This window comes from Hyperolius riggenbachi, chromosome 8 (genome assembly GCF_040937935.1).
Source record: "Hyperolius riggenbachi isolate aHypRig1 chromosome 8, aHypRig1.pri, whole genome shotgun sequence".
Lineage (NCBI taxonomy): Eukaryota > Metazoa > Chordata > Amphibia > Anura > Hyperoliidae > Hyperolius > Hyperolius riggenbachi.
In genome coordinates this window covers 38,838,791-38,866,588 of record NC_090653.1, presented here as the reverse complement: position 1 = coordinate 38,866,588, position 27,798 = coordinate 38,838,791, and the positions used below count along the sequence as shown (strand labels likewise).

The 27,798-nt window shown below is 46.0% G+C and overlaps 1 protein-coding gene across 1 annotated transcript in view; it reads right to left on the bottom strand.

The window, feature by feature from the left end:
* Positions 1–4,047: 4,047 nt before the first annotated feature.
* The window catches only part of LOC137527285 (antigen-presenting glycoprotein CD1d-like), a 45,360-nt gene continuing 21,609 nt past the window's right edge, over positions 4,048–27,798 (bottom strand). The window contains exons 4-8 of the mRNA XM_068247794.1: positions 19,194–19,472; positions 10,786–11,058; positions 8,903–9,050; positions 4,215–4,289; positions 4,048–4,127 (exon numbers count right to left, since the gene is read on the bottom strand). Of these exons, the coding sequence (XP_068103895.1) occupies positions 4,241–4,289; positions 8,903–9,050; positions 10,786–11,058; positions 19,194–19,472 (749 nt within the window). The 3' untranslated portion in view covers positions 4,048–4,127; positions 4,215–4,240. The remainder of the gene's footprint in view (positions 4,128–4,214; positions 4,290–8,902; positions 9,051–10,785; positions 11,059–19,193; positions 19,473–27,798) is intronic.

Here is a 27,798-nt window from a genome sequence, read left to right as displayed (position 1 = left end):
GAACTGTTACCACAAGTGTGAAAATCTTAGTGATTTAAATAACTTACCATCATAATCAACCTTTGTAGGCTCTTTGCATACTCGAAATACATACTGATGATAAAGAGACTCAGAGCTAAGCCTTCCTGCCTTTTTTTTTACTTATCCGGGGCTTCCTCCAGCCCCATAAGCATGGATGTGTTCCTTGCCGACCTCCTGCGATCTCCCGTTCAGCCGCCATCAACTCCTGGTACGTGGCTCAGTCGGATTCAGTCTGACTGAGTGACATCAGCTGGGGCCTTCTGTGCTTGCGCAGAAGGCCCATCACTGAGCCGCTTACCGGGGAAGATTGCAACTGAACGGGAGATCGTAGGACGATGGCGAGGGACACACACATCCATGCTTATGGGGCTGGAGGAAGCCCCAGGTAAGCTCTGAGCCTCTTTAACCTCCCTGGCGTTCTATTAAGATCGCCAGGGAGGCTGCGGGAGGGTTTTTTTTAAATAAAAAAAAAACTGTTTCATGCAGCCAACTGAAAGTTGGCTGCATGAAAGCCCACTAGAGGGCGCTCCGGAGGCGTTCTTCCGATCGCCTCCGGCGCCCAGAATAAACAAGGAAGGCCGCAATGAGCAGCCTTCCTTGTTTTGCTTACATCGTCGCCATAGCGACGAGCGGAGTGACGTCATGGACGTCAGCCGAAGTCCTGACGTCAGCCGCCTCCGATCCAGCCCTTAGCGCTGGCCGGAACTTTTGTTCCGGCTGCGCAGGGCTCGGGCAGCTGGGGGGATCCTCTTACGCCGCTGCTCGCGGCGGATCGCCGCGGAGCGGCGGCGATCAGGCAGCACACACGGCTGGCAAAGTGCCGGCTGCGTGTGCTGCTTTTTATTTTGTAAAAATCGGCCCAGCAGGGCCTGAGCGGCGACCTCCGGCGGTGATGGACGGATATATTCGTCCATACCGCTGAGGAGGTTAAAAACAAGGATCAGATAAAAATGGTGCAGGACAAGTGCCTATAAAAATGGCGCAACAACAGGCGGTGATAGAACAAGCCGTGATTAGCGGCAAGAGGGTTAAATTACGGTTCCCGATAAATAGCAGGCGTCTTGTGCGGCAGGGAGTATGTAGAGGCAGGGGGGTTAGTGTCAGCGAGACCGAGTTTCTGAATCTGAGTGATTGACAGTAAAGATTTTATTTTATAGTCCATAACACCATTGTTTTCAGCAAAAAGGTAATACAGTATAAAACAGGGTTGTCTAACACCAGTCCTCTGCAGAAAAGCTAAAAGTAGAGTGGACCAATTTGGGTGTCCGCTATGCGAACTGCAGCTACTAGTAGTGGAAACCCACGCTATTAGTAGCTGCAGTTCACATAGAAGGCTGCCCCGGTGAGAGCCCAAATTAGCTCGGGGGTTAGGGTTAATTGAGGTAAGGTTAGTTGGCCAGGAAGTCAAGGTTAGTTGCCCCCATGGGGGAGGATGCAGGTTACAGTTAGGCACCACCAGGGTGTTTGAGGTTAGGCTCCACCAGGGGGAGGAGTTAAGGTCAGGCATCACAAGGGGGGCTGTCTGTGAGAGAAAGGTCAGGGCAAAGTTTGCGCTAGAGCTGCGGGCCGCAGGCTGATATCCTTAAATTCCTCCCTCCACCCTCCCTGCAGAGTCACGAGCGGGCAGAAATGGGAACTTGAAACTCACGTGATCAGCGAATCTAGTGTTGCGTCTCCATGGCAACAGTGTCACATGACGTCGGGACATGCCAACATAACACGCTAGCAGCCATCCTGTAATACGGCACATTCCACATCGTGTCATGTGATGCCCTGTTGCCATGGAGACGTGAGGCTGAATTCGGCGATCAGGTAAGTTAAGTTCCCCTGTTTCCGCCCGCTCGCGGCTCTGTAGGGAGGAAGGAGAGGAATCTAGCCGCTTGGTGGTGGGCTGGAGTAACAGAACATGCAGGCCATATTTGTCCCGGGGGCTGAAGTTTGCCCAGCGCTGGGTTAGGTCATGGAGAAATACAGTACCTGCAAATATTACCGATATTTCCCTATGTGATTTAAAGAGTAACTGTCGGGCATAAAATCAAAAATAAATTCTTTTTTTATCTGGTAAACAAGTCATAAGGATGCTAATCAGGCAATCCAAAAGTTAAAATCACTATTACTTTTCTTGTTGATAAATTATCATTCCCCAGTTTACATGACTTATTTGGTACACAGAAAATTTGATACACGAAAGAGAAGTTGCAGGGCATGCTGGGTTGTCTTTTTTTGCTTCCCTACTTCCCCTCAGACTTAACTAATGCAGCCCGATTGGCTGAAGCCTCTTTCACTCCTATTTTCCCCTTCCACACCTCTGTTCCTCTCTGATTGGCCAAAATTTCTCAGGCTGAAACAATGCACTTTCTATAGTGAAGGGTGGGCAAATCAGGCATAGCAGACTAAGGCCCGGTTCACATTGGCGGTCGCCGTCCGGAATCGCCGGGCCGGAGCCAGACCGCATGCGGAACGGACGGAACGGACGCACGGCATAGCAATGAAAGTCTATGCGTCCGTTCACATGCGTCCGTTCCGTCCGGACCGGAGCCGGACCGGATCCGGACTCCGGCGTAAGACCCAACATGCTCTATTTTTTGGTCCGGCTCCTCCGGCTGACGTATCCGGACTGTTGCATCCGGCCAATAGAAACCAATGAGAAACAGAGAGCGCACAACACACTGGCTATAAAAACCGGACGTTCTACCCCACTTCCTATGCGTATTGTAGCGGCGATTTTGGATGGGGACACATGGGCAAGCATTTTGGAGTGGAGCAGCAGTGACTTTAAACGTGCTGGAGATGTTGGCAGTATGTCGGAGGTGGAGGTGGGTGCTAAACAGCGGAGGGCCTGATTCCACAGGTCCACCTTCTGCTGACCTCCCAGACCCCAACATTTTTATTTTATTTCTACTATCTTTTGCCAAACGGATCCGGATCGCATCCTGATGAACACCTGATGCAACCTGACCGGATCCGGATCGGATCCAGATCAGAACCGTACGGTTCCGGTCCGGATCCGGTCAGGTCATCCGGTCCGTTTGGCAGAGAACCGCAAGTGTGAACGGGGCCTTAGGGCGGATATTACATCACAACTGGCTTCAAGATAGCCACAGTTAATATGGAAACTGCCTAGAATAGGATTTTCTACTTTTCCTTTATAAGATTCACAGGAATCATAATGTGGACAGTGCAATACATATGTTATGTAAGTAGAAGTAGTATTTATCTACTGATATTTATTTGTTTTTTTTTTCCTGAGATAGTATTCTACTTCTTTAAGTAGTAGAATATTGGTAAATCTAGTACTAATATTCTACTATCGACTATCATCTTCACTTTAAAACAACTTTTCAGCACTTAATGGGCTTGATTCACTAAAGCGTGATAACTGCTATCACAGCAGTTATCATGTGATAACTGCTATCACAGCAGTTATCACGCAAACTGGCACTCGCAAAAGTTTTCACGTGAAAGACATCACTTCACGTGATGAGCTTGATTCACTAAACTGTGATACAAATATCACACGTTATCAAAGTTATCACGCTACCAAAGTTATCACACATTGGACTTGATTCACTAAACCGTGACAACTCATCACGGCTGCACTAGCGTTTCCACGCGTGTTTTTGCGCGATCACGAATCTCACGCAATTGCAATTTTTTGCACGCAAGCGCAAATTTTGTAACGCAATCATTGGCAAAAATTTGGGATTGCGCGCCAAACGCGAAACCGCGCGGCCGCGATGTGAGTGAATCAAGCCCAACGTGTGATAACTTTGGTAACATGATAACTTTGATAACGTGTGATATCTTTGATAAGGTGTGATATTTGTCCTATCACGGTTTAGTGAATCAAGCCCATCACGTGAAGTGATGCTTTTCAAAGTGTTTGTGTCTGCGACAGCAGTTATCACGTTTTAGTGAATCAAGCCCAATAATTGAAAAAGTATCAAAATTGGTGAGAAGGTAATATTAAAATGATGTGAATATTTTCCTATTTGCTGGTTGTTGAAAATACATTTTATTGTCATGGTGTGAACATAATGACAACTAGGAGAAAAATTAGAAGACAAAGTTGATTGCATATGGGCCCTTATCTGATTCATCCGTATCTGTTAAGTAAAGATATGTGAAAAAGTGAAGATTTCAGCACATGAGAATCTATGAAATTAAATCTATATTTAAAAAAGTCAATTTACACCAGTTTTTTAAGGTCACATTGGCTTTATATGTTGTCACTGTCCAGATTCTCCTCAAGGTTGACTACCGGACACCTGAAAGAAAAAAGAAAAATAAGATTTATTGGACATATTAGCAACTATCCTGTGGTCATCATCTTTAGGGAGGGTAGATGTGGGGAGTTTGCAGTGAAAATGATGGAGGTCGGAGGACATTTATTTTGGGAGACCTAAGTTGGTGCGAAGAGGTGGAGCAAAAACATTGTACAGAATGATGGTGTGCCAGGAAACATGGATGCAGAAGTATGAACAGACACAAGGGGCCTGTTGTGTGGAACTGCGACATCCGTCAGACAGTGCACGGCAACAGACTGCACACGGCAGTATTACCCTTACTTCCGGCAGTGTGTACTGTGATGTGCACTATTCGGGGATGCGGAGTTGCAGTCGGAGTAATTTTTGGAGTTGGAGTTGGTGGTTTCATAAACTGAGGAGTCGGAGTCGGATGATTTTTGTACCGACTCCACAGCCCTGGCGCTATTAGCACGATGTGCAGTGCTCGAGTAGTGCGCCTGTTGCTATGGTAACAAGCGTTACTAATGGTAACACTCATTACCATAGCAATGGTCGCGCTACTCGAGTGCTTACACTAATAGCGTAACTCTTGGTACACACTGCCGGAAATAAGGGTAATGTTGCCGTGCGCTGTCTGTGCATTGCAATATTTTTGCAGTTATGTGCACCAGGCCCACGGGCCCGTATTCAATTCACTTTTCTCCTGTGTTATCTCCTAGGTGATCATTTTTCATCTTGTGTTAAAAATAACTGTTCAGCACTCTGCAATTGAAAAAGTACCAAAAAATATGTGAAAAAAGTACTGTCAAAATTATTCTGAGATTTTTTTATTGCCTGCTGGTGGTGGCTTAAAAGGCACTTTATTGAAAATGGCCCTTATTCAATTTTCTTTTCTCCTAGGAGTTCATTTCTCATCTCTTTAACCACTTCAGGATCACAGGTTTTTGTTCCCTTAAAACCAAACAACTTTCACATTTCAGCGCTCCTCCCAATCATTCAGCGATAACTTTATTGTTACTTATCACACTGAAACGATCTATATATAGTTTTTTTTTCGCCACAAATTATGCTTTCTTTGGGTGGTAGTTTTTGTTATGAATTATGTTATATGCATTGTAAAAGGAACAACAAGGAAAAAAAAACCAAACAAACAAAAAAAAAAAAAAGATTATTTCTCACTACAGCTTTAAAATAAAATGTGCTTTAGTACATAAAACCCACACATTTTATTTGCCCATTTGTCTGGTTTATTACAACATTTAAATTGTGTCCTTAGTACAATGTATGGTGATAATATTTTATCTGTAAATAAAGGAGCATTTTTCCCTTTAGGGATTTTTAATACTTTTTCACTTATTACAAGAACTTTTTTTTGCAAAATTAACAGTGATATACTCTCATGACATCCGTATTAGAAGATTCCCTAAGGTAACCATATATGTAAAAAAAATTAAATTATGTAATTTAAAAAAAAAAAAAAATAACAAGTGTTTTATTTCTATAACTGTGGGGCAGGGTTGAAAGGGGTTAAAAGTAATAAAATAAAAAAAAAATAATAAACTTTCTATGTAAAACAGTATAGTGGCATAAATAGGTGTATTTTACTTTTTGGCCACAACATGGTGCTACTGAGGCCGTGCTTCTATTAATAGAACACAGCCGAACACGGAAGTGTCGGGTCTCAGAGCTTGTATGACATTTACAAGCTCTCAGAAGACACAGGAACGGTGATCAGGATTGAGAATCAAAAGATTCTCACATCCTGATCACAGATGGAGGGGGCTGCGACGGTGGATCAACTGTAAACAGCGCGGGGATCGTGAACGCAACGTTAAGGCAGCAGTACGCATATCTACCCCCCTGATCCGCATGTGTAGTTTAAAGGGGCGTGGATATGCGGACCAAGGGTCCTAAAGTGGTTAAAGGAAACATCGAGGATTATAAAAAATAAAAAAAAAAGAAAGAAACGTTTTACTTACCCGGGGCTTCCTCCAGCCCCTGGCAGCCAATATGTCCCTTGCCGCAGCTCTGCTTCCAGCTGGTGGCCCAGGGTCCCTTACAGTGCAGATGCCGACCTCACCAGGTCGGCATCTACTGCACCTGCGTGAGTGCCGTTGGTGATTTCGCTCGTGTGGTCTGGAGTGCTCTGCACAGGCACAGTACTTCTGCATCTGCCATGCGCAAAATGCTGCAGACCTGATGAACGCAGTCACTTGCGGCACTGGCGAGGTTGGCATCTGCACTGGAAGGAACCCCAGGCTACTGGCTGGAAGCAGAGCTGCGGTGAGGGACATATCAGCTACCAGGGGCTGGAGGAAGCCCCGGGTAAGTAGATTTCTTTTGTTAAATTTTAAAGTAATTTTACAGTACTCTGTAATTGAAAAAGTACAAAAAGTAGGTGGGGTGGAGTAAGAAATATTCACTGCTGATTACATGGGGAGAAGAGGGGTTAGGATGCTATGTGCCATGCAGGGAGACAGAGGCAGCTACGCAAGGGAAGACAGAGGCACCCACACTGCATACCTATGCATACTGCATACCTATGCATGCTGCATAACTATGAAAGTGCTGCATGTAGAAATAGGTGCAAAAAAAAAGGTGATAGAATTTAGGTAATCTTACCGATATTATATTATCCACCATAGTAGAATATCGGTAACTTTACCACTATTTTACTATGTCCTAGCCTAACCTATTCTCACACAGAACCCTCTCTCTTTATACCTAAAACTAATCTTAACTCCTCAGACGTCTAACCCTTAACCACTTGCCGACCGCACACTCATACCGTGCGGCGGCAAAGTGGTAGCTGGAGGACCAGCGACGCAGATCTGCGTCGCCAGGTGCCTCCCTAATTAATCAGGAAAGGCCGCTCGCGCGAGCGGCCATTTCCTGTTAGATCACGGAGCGGATCTCCGTGAATAGCCTGCGAGCCGCTGATTGCGGCTCGCAGACTAAATGTGAATGCAGGAGACGCATGTCTCCTTTGTTTACATTGTACGGCGCTGCTGCGGCGCCGTAAGGCAGATCGGCGATCCCCGGCCAACCAGTGGCCGGGGATCGCCGCCATGTGACAGGGGACAGCCTGTCACTGGCTGCACAGGACGGATAGCGTCCTGTGCAGCGCGGATCAGCAGGGGGATAGGTAGGAGAGGGAGGGGGGGACTTTCGCCACGGAGGGGGGCTTTGAGGGCCCCCCCCCCCCCCGAAACATGCCGGCCCACCGGAACGATCAGACCCCCCCCTGCACATCATCCCCATAGGGGGGAAAAAGGGGGGCGATCTGATCGCTCTGCATGCCACCTGATCTGTGAGCACAGATCACAAAAACCAGCGCTGGTCCTTAAGGGGGGGGTAAAGGCTGGGTCCTCAAGTGGTTAAAGAGAATCTGTACTCTAAAATTCTTACAATAAAAATCATACCATTCTATTCATTATGTTCTCCTGGGCCCCTCTGTGCTGTTTTTGCCACTCCCTGCTGCAATCCTGGCTTGTAATTGCCAGTTTTAGACAGTGTTTACAAACAAAAGACATGGCTGCTAACCAGCATGTGATAGGCTGAGAGAAGCTCTGTCTGTGACTCATACAGAGCCTGGAGGGGGCTTGGAGAGGGTGTGTATAACTTCTACCTATCACAGCAGAGCAGCACATTCCTGCCTGAGCCGACAAAGCCGGCAAAGGAAAGAAGATTAGATTATATAACTGAGATAATACAGTCACTGTGCAACTAGGAAAGGCTGCAGTAAGACAGACCACATTAGAACAGGCATAGGAACTTATAGGATAGAAGAAATAAGGCTGAACATTTTGTTACATAGTTTCTTTAAGACCCCCTCACACACCTAACTCAAGACCCCCCTCCCCCTCACCTAATCCTTAAGTTCTTCCCATGTCTAACCCTTAATACCCCACACGGACACCTATCCCTTAAAAACCCCCTCTCCCCATACTTAACCCTTAAGATCCATCCCCCTTTCCCTTAAGACCCTCTCTCCCCACATCTAACCCTTAAAACCCCTCCCCAGTGCTTCTCTAATTAAAATATCAGCATTGAGGGGAAATTTGGGCGCCCGCGGTGCCCGATAAAGCCCTGTGCCCATTGCCGCTAATGTCATTTCTCCGCTATAAAGAGAATCCTGGGGTATACTGTTAAATTTGGGTGCAGGGCAGGGCACCGGTTATGGGCTTGCACCCATAACCGGTGCACAGCGCCCAAATTTAACAGTATGCCCCAGGATTCTCCTTATAGCAAAGATTTTACATTAGCAGCATACAGGCGCTTAAATCTCCTCACGGCTTAACTGCCATAACCGATCATACTGTGGGGTGGGGGAATCTGGCCATACTGGCTGTAAATGGGTTTGACTTATACTTGGGTATATAAAAAAACATTGCATTTAAGAAGGTCAGATAATATGGAGGAAAGAGTACAGACAGAAGTTTTCTGAACTACTGTATGCTGAGATTGTACACTTCTGATTTGAGAAACATCTTACGATGGCAAAATAGAACTTAGCCTTGTCTTTTTGTTTCATTGTATATTTTTCTTTATTAACCTTAAGCAGGGAAAGTATAAAAATCTGGATAACAGTCCACGTAGTTTAATGGAAATGTATGCAAAGATTAGATACTCACCTGCAAAAAATAATTGTCTTTGGCTCTGCTGCCCTATTGCACCTGGATTGCCGATATCGGATCACAAACCAAGCTATGCCACAGACCAAGGAGCAGATTGCAACCACAACTCCTACAATCCCACCTGCCGAAATACTGTGACTCGTCTCTAGAGGAAAGAAGAGAATGACATCAGTATTTAAATTTACCAACACAAAATATACAGTATATGCTAATACCTGCATTTATATCGTACCTCCTAAATAAATGATTTGGTCTGACTTGATAACGTTCTCTGAGTCTGGTTGGTTAAGTCCTCCAATGGTTCTTCTACTTCCTGCCTGGCAGAACACAAAGGATAGCCTTGGGGCCTTACTGGTCCAACCCAGTACCAGGGTCCGATACTATCCCTTTTGTTGTTTACCATATATATGCCACCATTTGGAAAACTCATCCAAAAACACGGTGTGACATAACACTGGTATGCTGATGGAACCCAGCTATATTTGTCATTTAAATACAACACAAACACAGACCACATTCTAAAAATCAACACATACTTGACTAAGCTTCAGGAGTAGATGAATGACAACCAGTAGTGCTCATCCAGATTTTGGATATCCAAACTACCCAGATAATCCAAACTTTTTCCACTATCTGAATATTGAATAGCAATATGGATATTTTTTAAAATCCGAATTGAATATCTGGGCAAACTCTGATTTCCCATCTAAAATCCGGAATCCGTCCACATAGATGGATAGATAGAGAGAGAGAGAGGGAGAGGGATGTCTATCCGGAAATCCGAATCCGACCGGATATTGGGTTCGGGTATCCGAATTGAATTCGGATTCCAAAATCTCAAACTCGGATATCCGATTCGGATCGGGTATCTGGATCCGAATTCAATCCAGATAGTGAAAAGGGGTATCCGAGCAGCACTAAAGACAACTGGCTTAAACTAAATGCTGACAAAACAGAGGTTCTTTTATAGGAGGTAAGCACCTAACAGCAAAGCAGCTCCAGACACAATCACTCAACACCACTGAGGTTAGGGAACTCAGACCTTACTAGCTCCAACACTGTGCGCAGCTCGGATTTACTGATTAATGGGGAATTAAACTTCAGGATCAGGAATCAAATTTAAGCTGTGGTGATACATTCCCTCTTTCACCTAAGGAATATTGCAAAAATTAAGCACCTCATTCCTTCAGAGCAGGGGTCTCAAACTCAATTTACCTGGGGGGCCGCAGGAGGCAAAGTCAGGATGAGGCTGGGCCGCATAAGGAATTTCACAATCGCGGCGCATCACCGCCTCTGCCCACCCCTCACTCTTCCTTTACAGAGAGGGGCAGGGAGAGGTGGCGATCCGTGCGGCGATTGACGTCAGGAGGGGCAGAGCTGAAGCTGAAAGCTCTGCCCCTTCCAGGAAATGCCGGCGGATTGCCCCCGGGCGATTTTGGGGCTCTGCAGCCCTCGTTTAGCGGCGGGGATGCGGCGGATTACTTGGAAGCACTGAAGCAAACTATAAGGAAGCTTTTGCCGGCGAGGGCCACAAAATATTGCATCGAGGGCCGCAAATGGCCCGCGAGTTTGAGACCCCTGCTTCAGAGAATCTTCCAACCCTAGTTCATGCCTTCATCACATCACAGTTATACTATTGCAATGCCTTCTATGCAGGCCTTCCAAATAAAAAAATGACACCACCAGCTGCTAGTACAGAATGCTGCCACTAGACTGCTAACAAGCCAACCCCACCATTGCCACATAACACCAATCCTTTGCTCACTACACTGGCTATACATAAAATGGAGAACCATTTTCAAAATTGGCATGCTAACATTGATCGAACACAAAAATTAATGAAAATGGAGAATACAATAGTAAAATGAAAACTTCCTCACCAAACCGGACCATCAGTGGTTCTTTGAGGCTGCTGTGTTCCACTTTACAGAATAGTTCAGTATCTTTATTCTGAACCATGTTCAGGACCACCTCTGTCTGGAATGTACCGTCTCCATTGGGTAGGGTCACTGAAGATAGGGCTTCTTCTATTTCGACTTTACTATTTTTCCACAAGCTCACATTGATGGGTTCTGGGTAAAATCCAGTCACCATACAGATCAACTCATCTTCTGAGTTTCTGTGTCGGTGAGCAAAGAAAACCTCTGGCTGGACTGAAAAAAAAAAAAAAAAAAAGTGATAGATTTACTTAAAATTAACCTGTCAGACCTTTTTTCCATTCCAGTGGTTTACCATGGAAAATCTGTGATGATGTGGACTATCATGTCCAGAAAACAGGCACTCCAGAAAACAGATGGGCATTGGACATGGATGAGGGGAAGCCAGGATGTGGACTTCAAATGTTTTATCACCTTAAAGCAGAACTTTTTTAAATCCAGTTCAGGCATGCCAAATACCTTGTGGCATCCCATATGGAGATGCTTGGAGATGCCTCAGTGCAGTACTGTAAATTAGGACATGCCTGAAAGTGCATTAGTAATTCAGCCCCATAGTGCATTTCAACAATGAGAGGTGGTCTTGTTGACTAATTTAAGACTAACCCTTACCTTCGATGCAACCAAGAGTCAGCATAACTCCAAGAGTTATTTAAGTAAACTTCTTTATTCGATCATCCTTATAATCATATAACTTGCCACATCAGCATTGACATCAGAACAGCTAATGCATGCCCGACCGATCTTTAGCCATGATCTTTAGTCATAGCCCAAACTCCACTAATCTCCTTAACCCTTACCTCCCCCTTAAAAGTTAATTCCTTCCTGAAACCCAGCCCTAAACTCCCATCCTTAACATTAACCCCACTTTGATGAAACCTCATTCATACACTAAACACTAACCTCAAACTCTAACTGGTTAAATTAACCTTCCTCTACCCTATCACCTAAAAGTAACTCTCAAATTCTAGGTAACTAGCCCTAACCCATAACCCCTTGCAGCCAAGAATAGCTCTCGGCTCTTTAGCCAATGTGTGAGAAGTCCAGGCACTAAAAATAATGCATCTGAGGATGGAACCTGCATATTTCCACTGATGCTAGCTCTACATAGTCTCCGGGCTAGTTGAGATGGACACTTGAACCAGCTGCCTGGCGTCTCGCTTCAAATGCTTTTCTGCAAGGACGTAGAAAAGCATTTGATAACTTCTAGAGGTGCTTCCTATCATTTGAATCTTGTGATGCATTTTGATCTCCTGCAAGGACAAGGAAGCACTGCGGTTACCCAGTCCTGGATGCTGGATGTAACTCCAGGGAAAAACAAAGACAATTGAGCCGTAGCTATGACTATGAGTGGGCAAGGGGGGGCACATGTCCCTGGGCGTAGCACTGTAAGGGGGCGCAGAGCATGGTCATCGCACCCCCAAGTGAGAGGCAACTCACTGGTTGCCCGAAGTGCCCCTGCTTCTCTCCCTCCCTCTGCAGAGGAGTGCAGAAGTGTTAACAGCAGCAGAACAAGAGGGGCACATCTGGCTAACAAAAGGGGGTACATCTGGCTATATAAACATGGGGAAGGGAGGCACATCTGGCTATCTAATGCTGGGAATGCACCATGAGGTTTTTTGGCAAATAGATGGCTCGATAGATTATTTCCGACAGGTCCGATCTGATTGTGATCGTTTTTCTGATCGATTTATTCACAGGAATGAATGGAAATCAGAAAAACCATTGGAAAATCAATTGACCAGTAAATCTGCCCAAAAAAAACCTCAATGGGCTCGATTCACAAAAGGGTGCTAACTCCGTTTGCATGCCTAAAAGCTTTGGGCATACTAGCTAGGCAATTAGCACGCACAAAGCTTTTACTGATCGCGCGCAAAGTTTAGCACTGCACGTTGCGTGTGACACGTCGCACCAGGTGTGACCAAAACAGTGCACCGTGAACGCCTAAAAAGTCACACCCGGTGCGGCTGAAATGTCGCACCATGCAACGTTTCGGCTGCACCGGGTGCAACTTTTAAGGCGTACCCGGTGCAACATTTTGGTCGCACTCGGTGCGGCGCTTCGCACGCACCGTACAGCACTAAACTTTGCACACGCAAACTTAGCATGCAAAACGTAGCGCTTCCTGAGAAGCTTTAGGCGTGCTAAGGGGCTTTTAGGCATGCTAGTTAGCACCCTTTTGTGAATCAAGCCCATTGTGTATTCCCAGCATAAAAGTGGGGAAGGGAGGCACATCTGACTGTCTAAAGGGGGGTGCATGTGTACATTTGGCTCCACCCATGACCACTCCCACATTCTGATACACTGCCATGCCCAATTTTTCCAGAGGGGGAGCAAAAACTGTCTTTGTCCCCGGGCGCTGAAAAGCCTAGCTACGCCTCTGGACTGAGCTTGGTAATTGTGCAAATTATGGTAAACGATTGTGCCGGCAACTGCCCATTCACTTGAATGTGCAGTGTTTAAACAACAAAACACATGTATGTTGCATAATACAGCTTGTGAAACAAAATATATAGAAATGATTTTATAAGTATCATTGGAAGATTTCCAATATCTGGATTTGGACATGTACATTAAAAGGGCCAAGACTTGTGGTGCTCTGGACACGTAAATTTTTGTTCCCATTCCACCCAATTTTGTGAGCGGCAAGATCATAGCCTTCATTAGTTTTGCCGAACACAGTGACCAGCACATGCGCGTGTTCTTCAAAACAGTGTCTTCTGTGGTGGCCAGAAAAAGACTGTTTGTTGGTGGGTAGAAAAATGAACGTCTGCAAGCAGCCTCTGTACTGCCGGTGTTCAGCAGTACAGAGGTAGCAAGATATGTTTTCTCCCGCTCCTTATACGGAGTGTATAAGGAGCGGGAGAAAACCTATCTTGCTACCTCTGCAGACCTACACTCCTGCTTAAAGGACTTCTAATGTGAAGTCACAAATCTATTTTTTACTCACCTGGGGCTTCTTCCAGCCTCTCGCAGCCATCTGAGTTCCTCGCTGTAGCCCCAGTCCTCTGCATCGTCCCGCTGGCCACCCATGAAGATCACGACCCATCAGCGGGTCGTGCCTTTTGTTCCTACATGGGCATTCGTGCCCGCATGTCCATGACATCTGGCGCGTACTGCGCCTGCATACTGAGCATCCACACAACTACTGCCAATCACTGGTTGCTGCTGAACCCCTATCCATCTTTAGAGATGGCCCGAAGGGGTCGCCGGCGAACTGGTTTGCATGAACTTTGGTGGTTCGCGTTCATGGAGAACCGCGAACACTTAGCGAGTTCGACCCACCCCCTATACCACATAATTGGGCTAAACTTTGACCCTCTACTTCACAGTCAGCAGACACACGGCAGCCAATTAGGCTGCATTCACCCATGGACCCCCCCCCCCCCCCCTAATAAAAGACAGCAGCGTCGGCCATTTTCTCACTCTGTCTGCTGCTGCAATTAGTAAGAGAAGGGAGAGACATTGAAGAGATAGGGAAAGCGATAGTTAGGAGGCCTATTAGCTTGCTCCTTGCTGATATTTGTTGCTGAAAAGCACCACAAAAAGAGCTCTTTTGAGAGCTAATGTTCTTGTGATGTGTTTTTTTTGTGTGGCCCACTGACACTTGTATATACAGCCCTGTCTGTCGCAACTGGCCCTTGCTAATTACTATACTGTGCCAGGCCCAGCACATTCAGTGCATACCTTTCACTGCACCTGTGTGACAGCACACTGTTTTATATACTGGTCAGTGTATACCTTTCACTGCACCTGTGTGACTGCTGCACATTGTATTATAATACCAGTCACTGCATACCTTTCACTGCACCTGTGTGACTGCTGCACATTGTATTATAATACCAGTAACTGCATACATTTTCACTGCACCTGTGTGACTGCACAGTGCATTATACCACCAGCAGTCACTGCATACCTTTCACTGCATCTGTGTGACAGCACTCTGTTTTATATACCATACCCGCAGTCAGTGCATACCTTTCACTTGAATGGATGGAAGACTTGCCCTCCATAACAGATTCTCGTTATAGGATTTCAAGTGTATTCATCTCATCATTATACAGCAGTCAGTGCATACCTTTCACTGCATCTGTGTGACTGCACATTGTATTATACCAGCAGTCAGTGTATACCTTTCACTGCATCTGTGTGACTGCACATTGTATTAGTCAAGTCAGTGCATACCTTTCACTTCATCCCCCCCAATATGGACAAAACAACAGGCAGAGGCAGGCCACCCGTCAGGTCTGTTCAAGGTCGAACTGTTGTGATTTTGTGCGCCCCATAACCAAAGTACAGTGTTCATAAGGCATGTGCCATCAACTCCCAAGATTGTCAGGACATAGTTAACTATTTAACACAGAACACCCCATCTTCAACTCGTGGCAGTGTCCGGCCGCATGTATCACCACCTATGGACAGCCAGCCAACATGCCCTTCAAGTTCAACAGCTGCTGCCACCACCGAAGTGCCATCATCCCAGAACTCACCGGTGTGGAAATTTTTGTGTGTGTCTGCCTCAGATGACAGCAAAGCCATCTGTACTCTCTGCCACCAAAAATTGAGCCGTGGAAAGACCAAGACCCTCATAGGGACTAGTGTTGATCGAACAGTGCTCGACACTGTTCGTTATTCCCCGAACATTAGCGTGTTCGGGTTCGGGTCAAGCACAGCCGAGCACCGGATGGTGCTTATCCGCGCTTTTCGGTCTCCTCCGCTCGCTTATTGGCACCTTTGCAGGCAGCCAATAAGCGGTGATGATGCTTTTGCCACAGCTATGGTCACACAGCCTAGCTGGCTGTGACCATAGCTGTGATTGGCCAGGCGGGTCACGTGGTCGGGTAGATAAATACCCGAATGTGCGGCTGGCTCTGCCATTCGCATTGGGGTTTAGCTTGGGGTAGGTAGGAGCTAGCTTAGAATTTTACTGTTGCTTATTGTTGAAAAAAATTGGCCTTAAGCGTGCAGTTTTACCCCATACACGTTTTTTTTGGGAGTTTTATTTGTCAAGTATAATTGGCGCACTGCTCTGCAAACATGAGTCCCTGCTTTTATTCTGAGCCTAAGATCTATGTGTAAATTGCCTCCCCCCCCCCCCCCCACCCCACTATTTCCAACCCATTTTGCAGAAGTTTCCCTCATTTTGCAAGTTTTTTTCAAGCCTGCAAAGCAGGCATGCTCGGGTCCCCATTGACTTGCATTAGGCTTGGTGTTCATCCGAATATCCTGAACATCTGGACCATGTTCGGCCGAGCAGACCCGAGCCCGAATAACTAGGTGTTCGATCAACACTAATAGGGACAACTGCCTTACGAAGGCACATGATGAAAAAGCACAAACTGCAATGGGATAACCACCTGAGAAAAAAAGCAGCAGACAAAAGCAAAGCCACACACCGCAGTGGAAGATACCAGGCCGCAATTTCTCAAAAGAGGCGATACCCAAACTGTACCAGGATGTTGAAAGGCAAGTGGTGTCATCTCTGGCACACAGCGTTGGGTCAAGAGTCCATCTGACCATGGATGCCTGGTCTGCAAAGCACGGTCAGGCCTGCCCGAAGACTAAGTCGGTCCCCACACAGCATCTCTGCCTGCAGGCCGCTTGACTGCCTTTTCCGCCACCACCAGCAGGGTCCAGGACTTTAGGTGGATTCCTGAATTTTTAAGGCTGCTGCTAGCAGCGGCCGCTAACAGAAAGAATAAATATTTTTCCTGGTGCGTGTACGTGCCTAATTTTTCTGGCTGCACTGCGGCTGCAACTACAAAACAAAAGGCATGTACATGTGTCAATTCCCCTTTGCGATGGTTACCTTGCCGCGGTGAAGGGGCTGGCGTATCACAATGAAGCAATGACCTATATGAGTGTGAGTGTGTTGATAAGGTCATTGCTTCATTGTGAACAGACCAAATTCGATCAGCTGGACAGTCACTGTTCTATCATTGAGCTACCTCAGCCTGGCGACCATATGGGCTGGAAAACCAGTGGTTTTAAACCACCATCGCCTGCACGCTCGCCATGGTGCGCACCAGTCTAGCATGGCCGTCACTACACAAACAGCTGTTTGCAGTGCGTTACACAGCGAGTTTGGTCTGTCAGTGTGAAGCAGTACACTAATTACACTAACTGATTGATGTATACACATGCAAGATGTTTTAAAGCACGTTAGGCCTCCAATTTAGCATGCAATGTGATTTCTGCCCTTAAAACGGTGCTCTGCGTCAAATCCTGATTTTTTTTTTCCCCCGAGACTTTTAGCGTGTACCCCACTCCAACATGCCCCCCCCTCCAGGTGTTAGACCCCTTGAAACATCTTTTCCATCATTTTTATGGCCAGAATTAATGTTTGTAGTTTTGAAAGTTCATCTGCCCATTGAAGTCTATTGCGGTTCGCGAACCCGAACTTTTGCAGAAGTTTGCGGTCAAGGTTTGCGAACCTAAAATCAGAGGTTTCGAGCCATCTTTAGGTAGGATTAGATTGTGAGCTCCTCTGAGGACAGTCAGTGACATGACTATATACTCTGTAAAGTGCAGCAGAAGACGTCAGTGCTATATAAACACATAATAATAATAATAATAATAATAATAATAATAATAATAATAATAATAATAATAATGAGGTAGGACATTAGACTATGACTATGGTAGGATTAGATTGTGAGCTTCTGTGAGACCAGTCAGTGACATGACTATGTACTCTAAAGTGCTGCAGAAGATGTCAGTACTAAAAAAATAATAATGCCCAGAGCTTAGTCCTGCCCTCAACTACTTAAAAGATTGCTTTTGACTCTGCCCCTGTTCCGTTCAAAATTTTTGGTGTCCTGCTTTTGGGCCTTTTGTCCGTCAAAAATAAGAAATTAGGTTGGCAACCCTGGTCAGTAGCTTACAAAGCAACCACTTTTGTGGTTAAGTTTCCATAATGGTGACATTTGTGACCTTTTTCTACTGTCCAGACTCTAGGGCTGTGCAAAAAAAGTATGGTGCTAAAATAATAAGAAGAGAACACAAAGAGCCCAATATAGTGTAGTATGTACTGGTAATAGAAGATTTATAGAGCAATTCAAAATGTAATACTCACAAACTAGGGTTACCATTAGGCAACCACTGCAAAGGCAGGTGGGGAGATTGTCCTGACCCCACTCAGGAATAAGAAGTCGCTCTCTGTAGTAGAAGAAGGAAGTGGGTACAACCCTCCACCTAGGGTGGCCTCAATGTAGCAATAAGATAACAGAGGCGCCAAAAGGATAAAAGGGATTAAATGAGCTTAAAAAACAATTTGGTAATAGGAGGCAGTGGTGGACTTACCCCCTCCAAGGCGAACACGACTGTAGATTTTCAGTCAAAAAATTTTTGGAGTACCCATTAAACGTTTTTTTTACTAAAAGTCTACAGTCGTGTGTTCTGCTTGGAGGAAGTAAGTCATTTAATCCCTTTTATCCTTTTGGGGCCTGTTATCTTATTGCTATGGTGCTAGAAAATTGTCCTGTACAAAGCCACATGGACACTGTCGTTAATGGCATACTAGATGCTCAGATAGTTATCAGATGAGATATGGGGTATCCTTTTAACCCTGAGAATTAGCAGAACAGATTTTACTGTTTTTTTTTTTGGGGGGGGGGGGGGGAGGAAGGGGGGGGGGGGTGATACCTTTAACGACAAACAGAATCAAAAGCAATATTTTTTTTTTTCAGTACCAAAATAAAAATCTTGTAAAATTAAAAACAAAGTGACAGAATTTAAACTAGAATATATAAATTGTCACCTTAGGGACTCAGCTTTTAAAAGATGTATGCCATGGGGGTATATTACTGTAATACTGTATTTGCAAATAAAGGCTTGCAGTTATCGATAGGGAACAATGAGAAAACGAAAAACACAATACAGAAAAATACACCCTTATTTCCCAACAATATATTATCCCCATACATTGTACTAGGGACATCATTTAAACGCTGAGATTACCAGGACAAGTGGGCAAATAAAATGTGCGGGTTCTATGTATGGTAGCATTGTTTATTTTAAAACTATAGTGGATAGAAATGGAGGAATAGTGTATTTTTTCATTTTTTTCTAAATTTTCCCTTTTAAATGCATAGAAAATAACATAATTACTAATAAAGAATATCACACACAAAAAGCCTAATGTGTGGTGAAAAAAAACAAGCTATAGATCATTTTGTTGGGATAAACAGTGATGAAGTTATTGGGGAATGAAAGGGAGGAGCACTGAAATGTGAACATTCCTCTCATCCATAAGGTTAAAACAACTTGCAGGCTGAAATGTTTAAGCTATATTGGCTAAGTACCTCTTTTTAAAAAATGATCACGTTCTGTTATGCAGATAAATTGTCACTTACTTCTCCTTTCCAGTGCTGCTTTGCCAGATAGCAGGAGGTTTTCGGCCAGTTTTTTGCATGTTTCCGTCAAGAACGTTTGGACGGTCTTGGTGGTGACCGTATCTGCGTTTAGGATGATATTTATCCAGGGGGCGTATAGAGATGGGGAAGCTTTCCAGATTAACTGACTGACATCTAGATGTACAAAATCCTCACCATTAACAGCCAGATTGAAGAACTTGGACTCCTGTGTTCCTGGATCGGAGGAGCATCCAGCCAGGGCTTGCACTATTAATGGACCTGAAAGTGGACATTTGAGTTAAAAACCTCAGCATGCCAAATTACTGTCTACTGACTACATGACCCATAGAAAGTAAGGCATCTATTTATTGTGCTTCCTACTGTTGGAATCACATGGCCACACCTGATTGGCCTGATCACCAGCTGAATCCAGAAAGCAACAATAAGCTATAGTGTAGCTTGCCAAGTACATTCGGTCCATAAAAACAGGTATTTCACCAGTTTGTACTTAGGCAGTGTAATTACACATCAGCTTGATAACTGTTAAAATCTGCCTTGTCCAATTTCTGTGTTCTCTTTGACACAACTAGTCTGTTTATCATTTTAACCCTGTGTGGGTATCTAACATTGCCTGAGCAAATGGTCTGTATGATGTCTGTATGTACGCAGCTCAGATATTCTGAATCCAATCTAGACTTCAATTTTCAATGTTTATTCAGGATCTGTTTTTTTATGTTTGAGTTGTTCCTGTGTCCAGCCTGTAGGTGTCACTGTTATATTATCAACATTGTACAATATATCAGGATCTCTTTTAGCCCTTGGGTTGTTCATCCTCAGTGGCGGCGCTACACTGGGGCTTACCCAGGCTTAAGCCCAAAAGCCCTCAAGCAGGTGTTGTGGCAGTGGAGAGAGAAGGAGTGATGGGCACAGCGGTGGGGAAGGGGGGATGTCTCCTCCCCTTCCCTCACCTTGGGGCTCCCCCTCTCTCGCTCCTCCATCCATCCATCCCTTAGTCAGGATTTGAACCCAGATCTCAGTGTGTAGGAGGTATCTGTCTTACCCTCTAGACCACCAACCACACTACATGCTAAAGCTGGCCTTTAATGTACCATTGTGATCAATTCAATCAAATCCTGGCTAAGGTATGTAAGCTGGCTTTTAAAAAAAAGTACAAATCCTTAATCATGCTACTTTACCGAGCATCCCTACTGGCTACATATACTGGGGATAGCTATACGCTTGGCTACTGGCTACCTATACTGGGGACACTGGCTGTCTGTCATTATGTGCATTTACTGGTGAAAGGCTGTATCTCATCACATGCATTTCCTGGTGAAAGGCTGTCTGTCATTGCATGCATTTACTGGTGAAAGGCTGTCTGTCATTACGTGCATTTACTAGTGAAACGCTGTCTCTTATGTGCATTTAGTGAAATGCTGTCTCATTACACGCATTTACTGGGGAAACGCTGTCTGTCATTATGTGCATTTACTGGTGAAACGCTGTCTCTCATTATGTACATTTAGGCTAGGTCCACACTAGACACAGTTGCAGGACGGACACTGCAGTCCGGATCAGGGGGAAGATTAGGGGAAGTACCACCGTACTGCAAACTGATGAAAGTGCATCAGTTTTGCATCAGTTTTGCATCAGTTTCAGTTCAGTTTTTCCCTGAGAGAAAACGTCTCTATCATTAGGAAGGAGTGGGAGGATTTTTTTGGGCCAATCATATAGCTCAGGCTATCCGTTTTCACATCAGTTTTTTGCCTGTGGAGCTGGAGATGCGTTTTCTCATTACTTTCACTACCCCACCGTGTATCCGTGGTCCTGATCCGTTGCGTGAAAATGCAGCAGATCCGGACCTTCCGTTCAGGTTTTGAAAACGGGTCCCCGCAAACGCAGACGGATCCGTTTTTTTACTTGGGTGAGGCTGGCTGCTATTTTGAACATTAGTATCCGGGACTCCGTTTTTCATCAGGTTTGAAAAACGCAGCTACAGATACAATACAATACAATAACATTTCTATAGCGCTTTTCTCCCATAGGACTTAAAGCGCTTAGGCTCTCTCAGATTCAGTAATTAGTAGGATGAAGTATTCACACAACAAAAGTTATATTTCTGCAAATGCCAGACTGAACAGTTGGGTTTTCGGTCTGGATTTAAACACGTCCTGGGATGGGGCTGTCCTGATCTGTTGAGGTAAGGAGTTCCAGAACGTAGGGGCAGCATGACATAAGGCTCTGGGACCAAAAGTTTCCAAGTGGACTCTGGGTATGACTAGATTATTAGAACCTGTGGATCTGAGAATGCGGGGATTGCTACGCAGCTGTAACATATCTTTCATGTATCCAGGGCCTAGATTATTCAGGGATTTAAATGTCAGTAGGCCGATCTTGAATAGGACCCTCCATTCTATAGGTAGCCAGTGAAGGGAATGCAGGACTGGCGTTATGTGGCAGTGACGGGGTTGGTTGGTTAGCAGTCTGGCAGCAGTATTCTGTATCAGCTGTAGGCGGTACAAGACCTTTTTTGGAAGGCCAGTGTAGAGGAGCATTGCAGTAGTCCAGTCGGGATGTGATGAAGGCGTGGACTAAGGTTGGCAGATCTTCTGGGGTTATGAGGTGCTTGATTTTTGCAATGTTCTTCAGGTGAAAATAGGATGATTTTACCACAGCAGAGATTTGAGTTCTGAAGTTTAAATCCCCATCAATTAGAACTCCCAGGCTATGCACATGATCAGAGCTGCGTAGATCCGTGCCTCCTATTCCCAGTGGTGAAGACTGCAAGTTAAGTTGTTTTGTTATCATGCTCTGCCCTACAATCAGAAGGAATTCAGTTTTGTCTGCATTTAGTTTCAGCCAGTTGTCATTCATCCATTGCTGTAGTTCATGTAAGCAGGCGTTTATAGTTAGAGTTGGGTCTGTCACACCAGGCTTGAAGGAAAGATATAGTTGGGTGTCGTCTGAATAGCAGTGGTATGTCAGGCCATGTTTTTGGATTAGTTTTCCCAACGGTAGCATGTAAATCGTGAAAAGCAGGTGAGAGGATTGAGCCCTGGGGCACCCCATACTTAAGTGTTACAGGGGTGGACAGGAAGGGCCCCATAGACACTTTGTGGGTTCTGCCACTCAAGAAGGATTGGAACCACTGAAGTACTATGCCATCAATGCCGCAGTATTCCTGTAGCCTGTTCATCAAGATGTCATGGTCAACTGTGTCAAAGGCTGCAGAAAGGTCTAGCAGTATGAGGATCGAGCACTCTCCTCTGTCTCTTGCCATGAGCAGGTGGTTGCATATTTGGATGAGGGCAGTTTCAGTGCTGTGGTGTTTCCTGAAGCCAGACTGGAATGGGTCATAACTGTTATTTTGTAGGATTCTGGCTTCTAGCTGGAGGTATACAGCTTTTTCAATTAGCTTGCCCAGAAAGGGGAGGTTAGAGACAGGTCTGTAGCTGGTCATTGCATCTGGGTCCAGGGAGGGTTTTTTGAGGAGAGGACTGATGATTGCTTCCTTCAGTAAAGCAGGAAATATCCCTGATTGTAAGGAACAGTTAACAATTTTGAGGAATACCGGTACGAACAGGTCGGGGCAGTTCAACATGAACTGTGTTGGGCCAAGATCCAGGTCACAGGTAGTTAGGCGGACGTGAAGGAGGATGCTTGATGTGACTTTCCGGACCTAGTGTGGACCAGGTCTTACTGGTGAAAGGCTGTCTGTCATTACGTGTATTTACTGGTGAAACGCTGTCTCTCATTACGTGCATTTGCTGGTGAAAGGCTGTCTCTCATTACATGCATTTACTGGGGAAATGATGTCTCATGTACATTTACTGGGGAATAAACCTCTGTTCAAGGCTTGGATTTCTGAACTACAATACAAAGGCCTCGATTCATAAAAGTGCTGTCGAGCGGGGAAAGTCGAGCGGGGAAACACCGCTCTCGGTATTTCCGCCTTCAGGGTGGTAATTCATAAAAATGTAGCTAGATGTGACAGGCGTGCGGAGATATTCCACTGTAGGCAGGCGTTAGGCTGTCGGGAGACATGCGGAAACAGGAGAAGCAGGCGGAGTCCCTCCGTGCGGTGTTCTCTCTGCAGCTGCTTGGGAGGTCTGTCCCATTCACTGCACTGTATTCCGCACGCTTCTCGCCACATCAGAGGTAGCAGTAATACCCGTCCGCATACCGCTACCTCTAATCTTTATGAATTGACTACTTGTTACTTTTGCTATGATAATCACAGCGCAAGGCGGTGATTTATCACTCTGCTCGCGAAAGTCGGCTTTTCATGCGGAAAAAGCCTTTATGAATAAAGATTCTGCTGTGTGGTCGGTAAAGTGTGCCGTTTTCAGCATTCCCGCATGCGGGAATGCTTTATGAATCGAGGCCAAAGTGTATTAGTGACTAGGATAACTTTTATCTCTTCTCCTTTCCTGCTACATTCTAATGCCATATGATGCCTTTTAATGCTTGTGTTCCTATATCTGTAAATTACTGCTAATGGGGAAGTGTTTACTACTAGAAAATGGGCCCAAGTGGGATACACGCCAAAAGTCCTGGGGAAAAAAATCAGGATTTGATGCACAGCAGCGTTTTAAGGGCAGAAATCACATTGCAATGCTAAATTGGAGGCATAAAGTGTTTTACAACAACATCTTGCATGTGTATACATCAATCAGGTAGTATAATTAGTGTACTGCTTCACACTGACAGACCAAACTCACCGTGTAATGCACCGCAAACAGCTGTTTGTGTAGTGACGGCCATGCTGGACTGGTGCGCACCATGGCGAGAGTGCAGGCCTTGGCGATTTTCAAGCCCATATGGTCACCGGGCTGAGGTAGCTCATTGACAGAACAGTGACTGTCTAGCTGATCGAATTTTGTCTGTCCACAATGAAGCAACGACCTCATTATCTGGAGTGTTCCCCCCAACACACTCATATAGCCAGTTATTGCTTCATTGTGATACGCAAGCCCCTTCACCGCGGCAAGGTAACGATCACGAAGGGGAATTGACACATGTACATGCCTTTTGTTTTGTTGTTGCAGCCGCAGTGCAGCCAGAAAAAGTAGGCAGGCATGTACACGTACCAAAAAAAATTAGTATTGTTTTTGTTAGCGGCCACTGCTAGCGGCGGGCGGCGTCCTTAAAAACTTAGGAATCCACCTGGAGTCCTAGACCCTGTTGGTGGTGAGAAGAAGGCAGTCAAGAGGTCTGCAGGAAGAGATGCTGTGTGGGGAATGACTTAGTCTTGGGACAGGCAGTCACATGGCGGGTAGGCAGAGATGCTGTGTGTGGGGACTGACTTAGTCTTCGGGCGGGCAGTAGCCCTCTGCGATCCATTCCTCATTCATTTTGATAAAGGTGAGGTACTGAACACTTTTTTGACCTAGGCGACTTCTCTTCTCACTGACAATGCATCCAGCTGCGCTGAAGGTCCTTTCGGACAGAACGCTTGAGGTAGGGCAAGCCAGAAGTTAGAAGGCATATTGTGACAGCTCTGACCACAGGTCAAGCCTGCACACCCAGTAGTCCAGGGGTTCATTGATGTTGTCTAGGTACACAGTTAAGGCCAGGTACTGGGCTACCTGCCGTTCGAGGCGTTGGTGGAGGGCTAAGGCGAGACATTGGACTAAAGAATGTCCGCATGTCCGACATCACCATGAGATCACTGGAGCATCCTGTCCTTGCCTGCGTAAACATGGGAGGAGGAGCAAGATTACTGGAAGTGGCACCTTTGTGCTGTGACATCACCCTTAAACACACTGTAAAGCATACTTGCCAGCTTGTGGTGCAAGTGCTGCATCCTTTCCGCCTTCTGGTGATTTGGTAACATCTCCGCCACTTTGTGCTTATACCTTGGGTCTAGTAGCGTGGCCACCCAGTACAGGTCATTCCCCTTGAGTTTTTTTATACGGGGGTCCCTCAACAGGCTGGACAGCATGAAAGACGCCATCTGTACAAAGTTGGATGCCGACGTACTATCCATCTCCTCTTGCTCTTCCTCAGTGATGTCAGGTAAGTTCTCCTCCCCCCAGCCACGAACAATACCATGGGAAAGGTGAGCAGCACAAGTCCCCTGCGACACCTGCTGCGGTTGTTCTTCCGCCTTTTCCTCCTCAAAAAAACAAACAAACAAAAAAAAAACACCTTCCTCATCTGACTCCTCTTCCCCAGATGACTTCTTCCTCCTCCCTCCTCTGTGCTGCCACAGGTGTTGAGGAAACATCTGGTTCTGCTGATGATTGTTCCCACTCTTCCGCCTCTTCCTGTTCACGCTCCTCCACAGTTTGATCCACCACTCTACGCACGGCATGCTCCAGGAAGAAAGCATATGGGATCAAGTCGCTGATGGCCCCTTTAAAGCGACTCACCAGGTTGGCACCTCCTCAAACGGCCGCATGAGCCTGCAGGGATTTTGCATGAGTGTCCAGCAGGGGTGCTCGGATACTATTTAAAATCCGAATAGATTTGGATCCGGATATCCATATATCCGGATCCGAATCGGATATCCAAATCCAAACTTTTGGGTATCTGAGTAGAATCGATTATCCGAACCAAATATCCGGTCGGATTCGGATATCCGGATACAAAACCGGAATTGGCCTTTAAAATGCTTCCAAAATGTTTTGGAAGGCAAAATATCTCTCTCTCGCTCTCGATATCCGGAGTCCGATGAGCACCACTGGTGTCCAGTACTTCGGCCAGAACAATCCCAGCTCCTCAGAGCATGACCATTCACTATAGTTGTACAGATACTGGTTGACGGCTTTATCCTGTTGTAGCAGGCAGTTAAACATCAGGAGTAGAGTTGGGCCGAACCTCCGATTTTAGGTTCGCGAACCGGGTTCGCGAACTTCCGCAGAACGTTCGGTTTGCGGAAAAGTTCGCAAACCGCAATAGACTTCAATGGGGAGGCGAAATTTGGAAAAAAAAATTCTGCTGGCCACAAAAGTGATGGAAAAGATGTTTCAAGGGGTCTAACACCTGGAGGGGGGCATGGCGGAGTGGGATACACGCCAAAAGTCCCTTGGGAAAAATCTGGATTTGACGCAAAGCAGCGTTTTAAGGGCAGAAATCACATTGAATGCTAAATGATAGGCCTAAAGTGCTTTAAAACATCTTGTATGTGTATACATCAATCAGGTAGTGTAATTAAGGTACTGCTTCACACTGACACACTGGCGGGTTCACTGAACAGAACAGGTATACAGTGGCGGGTTCACTGAACAGGTATACAGCGGCGGGTTCACTGAACAGAACAGGTATACAGTGGCAGGTTCACTGAACAGAACAGGTATGCAGTGGCGGGTTCACTGAACACAACAGGTATGCAGTGGCGGGTTCACTGAACAGGTATATAGTGACGGGTTCACTGAACAGAACAGGTATACAGTGGCGGGTCCACTGAACAGAACAGGTATGCAGTGGCGGGTTCACTGAACAGAACAGGTATACAGTGGCGGGTTCACTGAACACAACAGGTATGCAGTGGCGGGTTCACTGAACAGAACAGGTATACAGTGGCGGGTTCACTGAACACAACAGGTATGCAGTAGCGGGTTCACTGAACAGGTATATAGTGGCGGGTTCACTGAACAGAACAGGTATACAGTGGCGGGTCCACTGAACAGAACAGGTATGCAGTGGCGGGTTCACTGAACACAACAGGTATGCAGTGGTGGGTTCACAGAACAGGTATGCAGTGGTGGGTTCACAGAAGAGGTATGCAGTGGTGGGTTCACAGAAGAGGTATGCAGTAGCAGGTTCACTGAACAGGTATGCAGTGGGCTCACTAAACAGAACAGGTATGGTGGGCTCACTGAACAGAACAGGTATGCAGCCAGGAACAAGCTATGCCTAACTAATCTTTCCCTATGAGAGACAGTCTGCAGCAGCTCGCCCTACTCTCACTAATGCAGGCACACGAGTGACCGTAATGGCCGCCGCTGCCTGCCTTATATAAGGGTGGTGGGGCTCCAGGGGCTAGTGTAGCCTAATTGGCTACACTGGGCCTGCTGACTGTGATGTAGAGGGTCAAAGTTGACCCTCCATGGTGCATTATGGGGCGAACCGAACTTCCGCAAACATTCGCCTGCGGGACGCGAACGCGAACCACGGAAGTTCGCATGGAACCGTTTGCAGGCGAACCGTTCGGCCCAACTCTAATCAGGAGCATTGAATTCCAGTGAGTTGGGCTATCGCAAATCAAGCGCCGCACTGGCATGTTGTTTCTCCGCTGAATATCAGACAAGCGTGCCATGGCCGTGTAGGACCGCCTGAAATGCCCACACACCTTCCTGGACTGCTTCAGGACCTCCTGTAAGCCTGGGTACTTAGACAAAAATCTCTAAATTATTAGAATCAGCACATGTGCCATGCAGGGTACATGTGTCAACCTTCCCAAATTCAAAGCCGAAATGAGATTGCTGCCATTGTCACACACCACGTTGCCGATCTCCAGTTGGTTCGGGGTCAACCACTGATCCACCTGTTTGTTCAGAGCAGCCAGGAGAGCTGCTCCAGTGTGAATCTCCACTTTGAGGCAAGACATGTCTAAGATGGCATGACAGTGTCGTACCTGGCATGCAGCATAGGCCCAGGG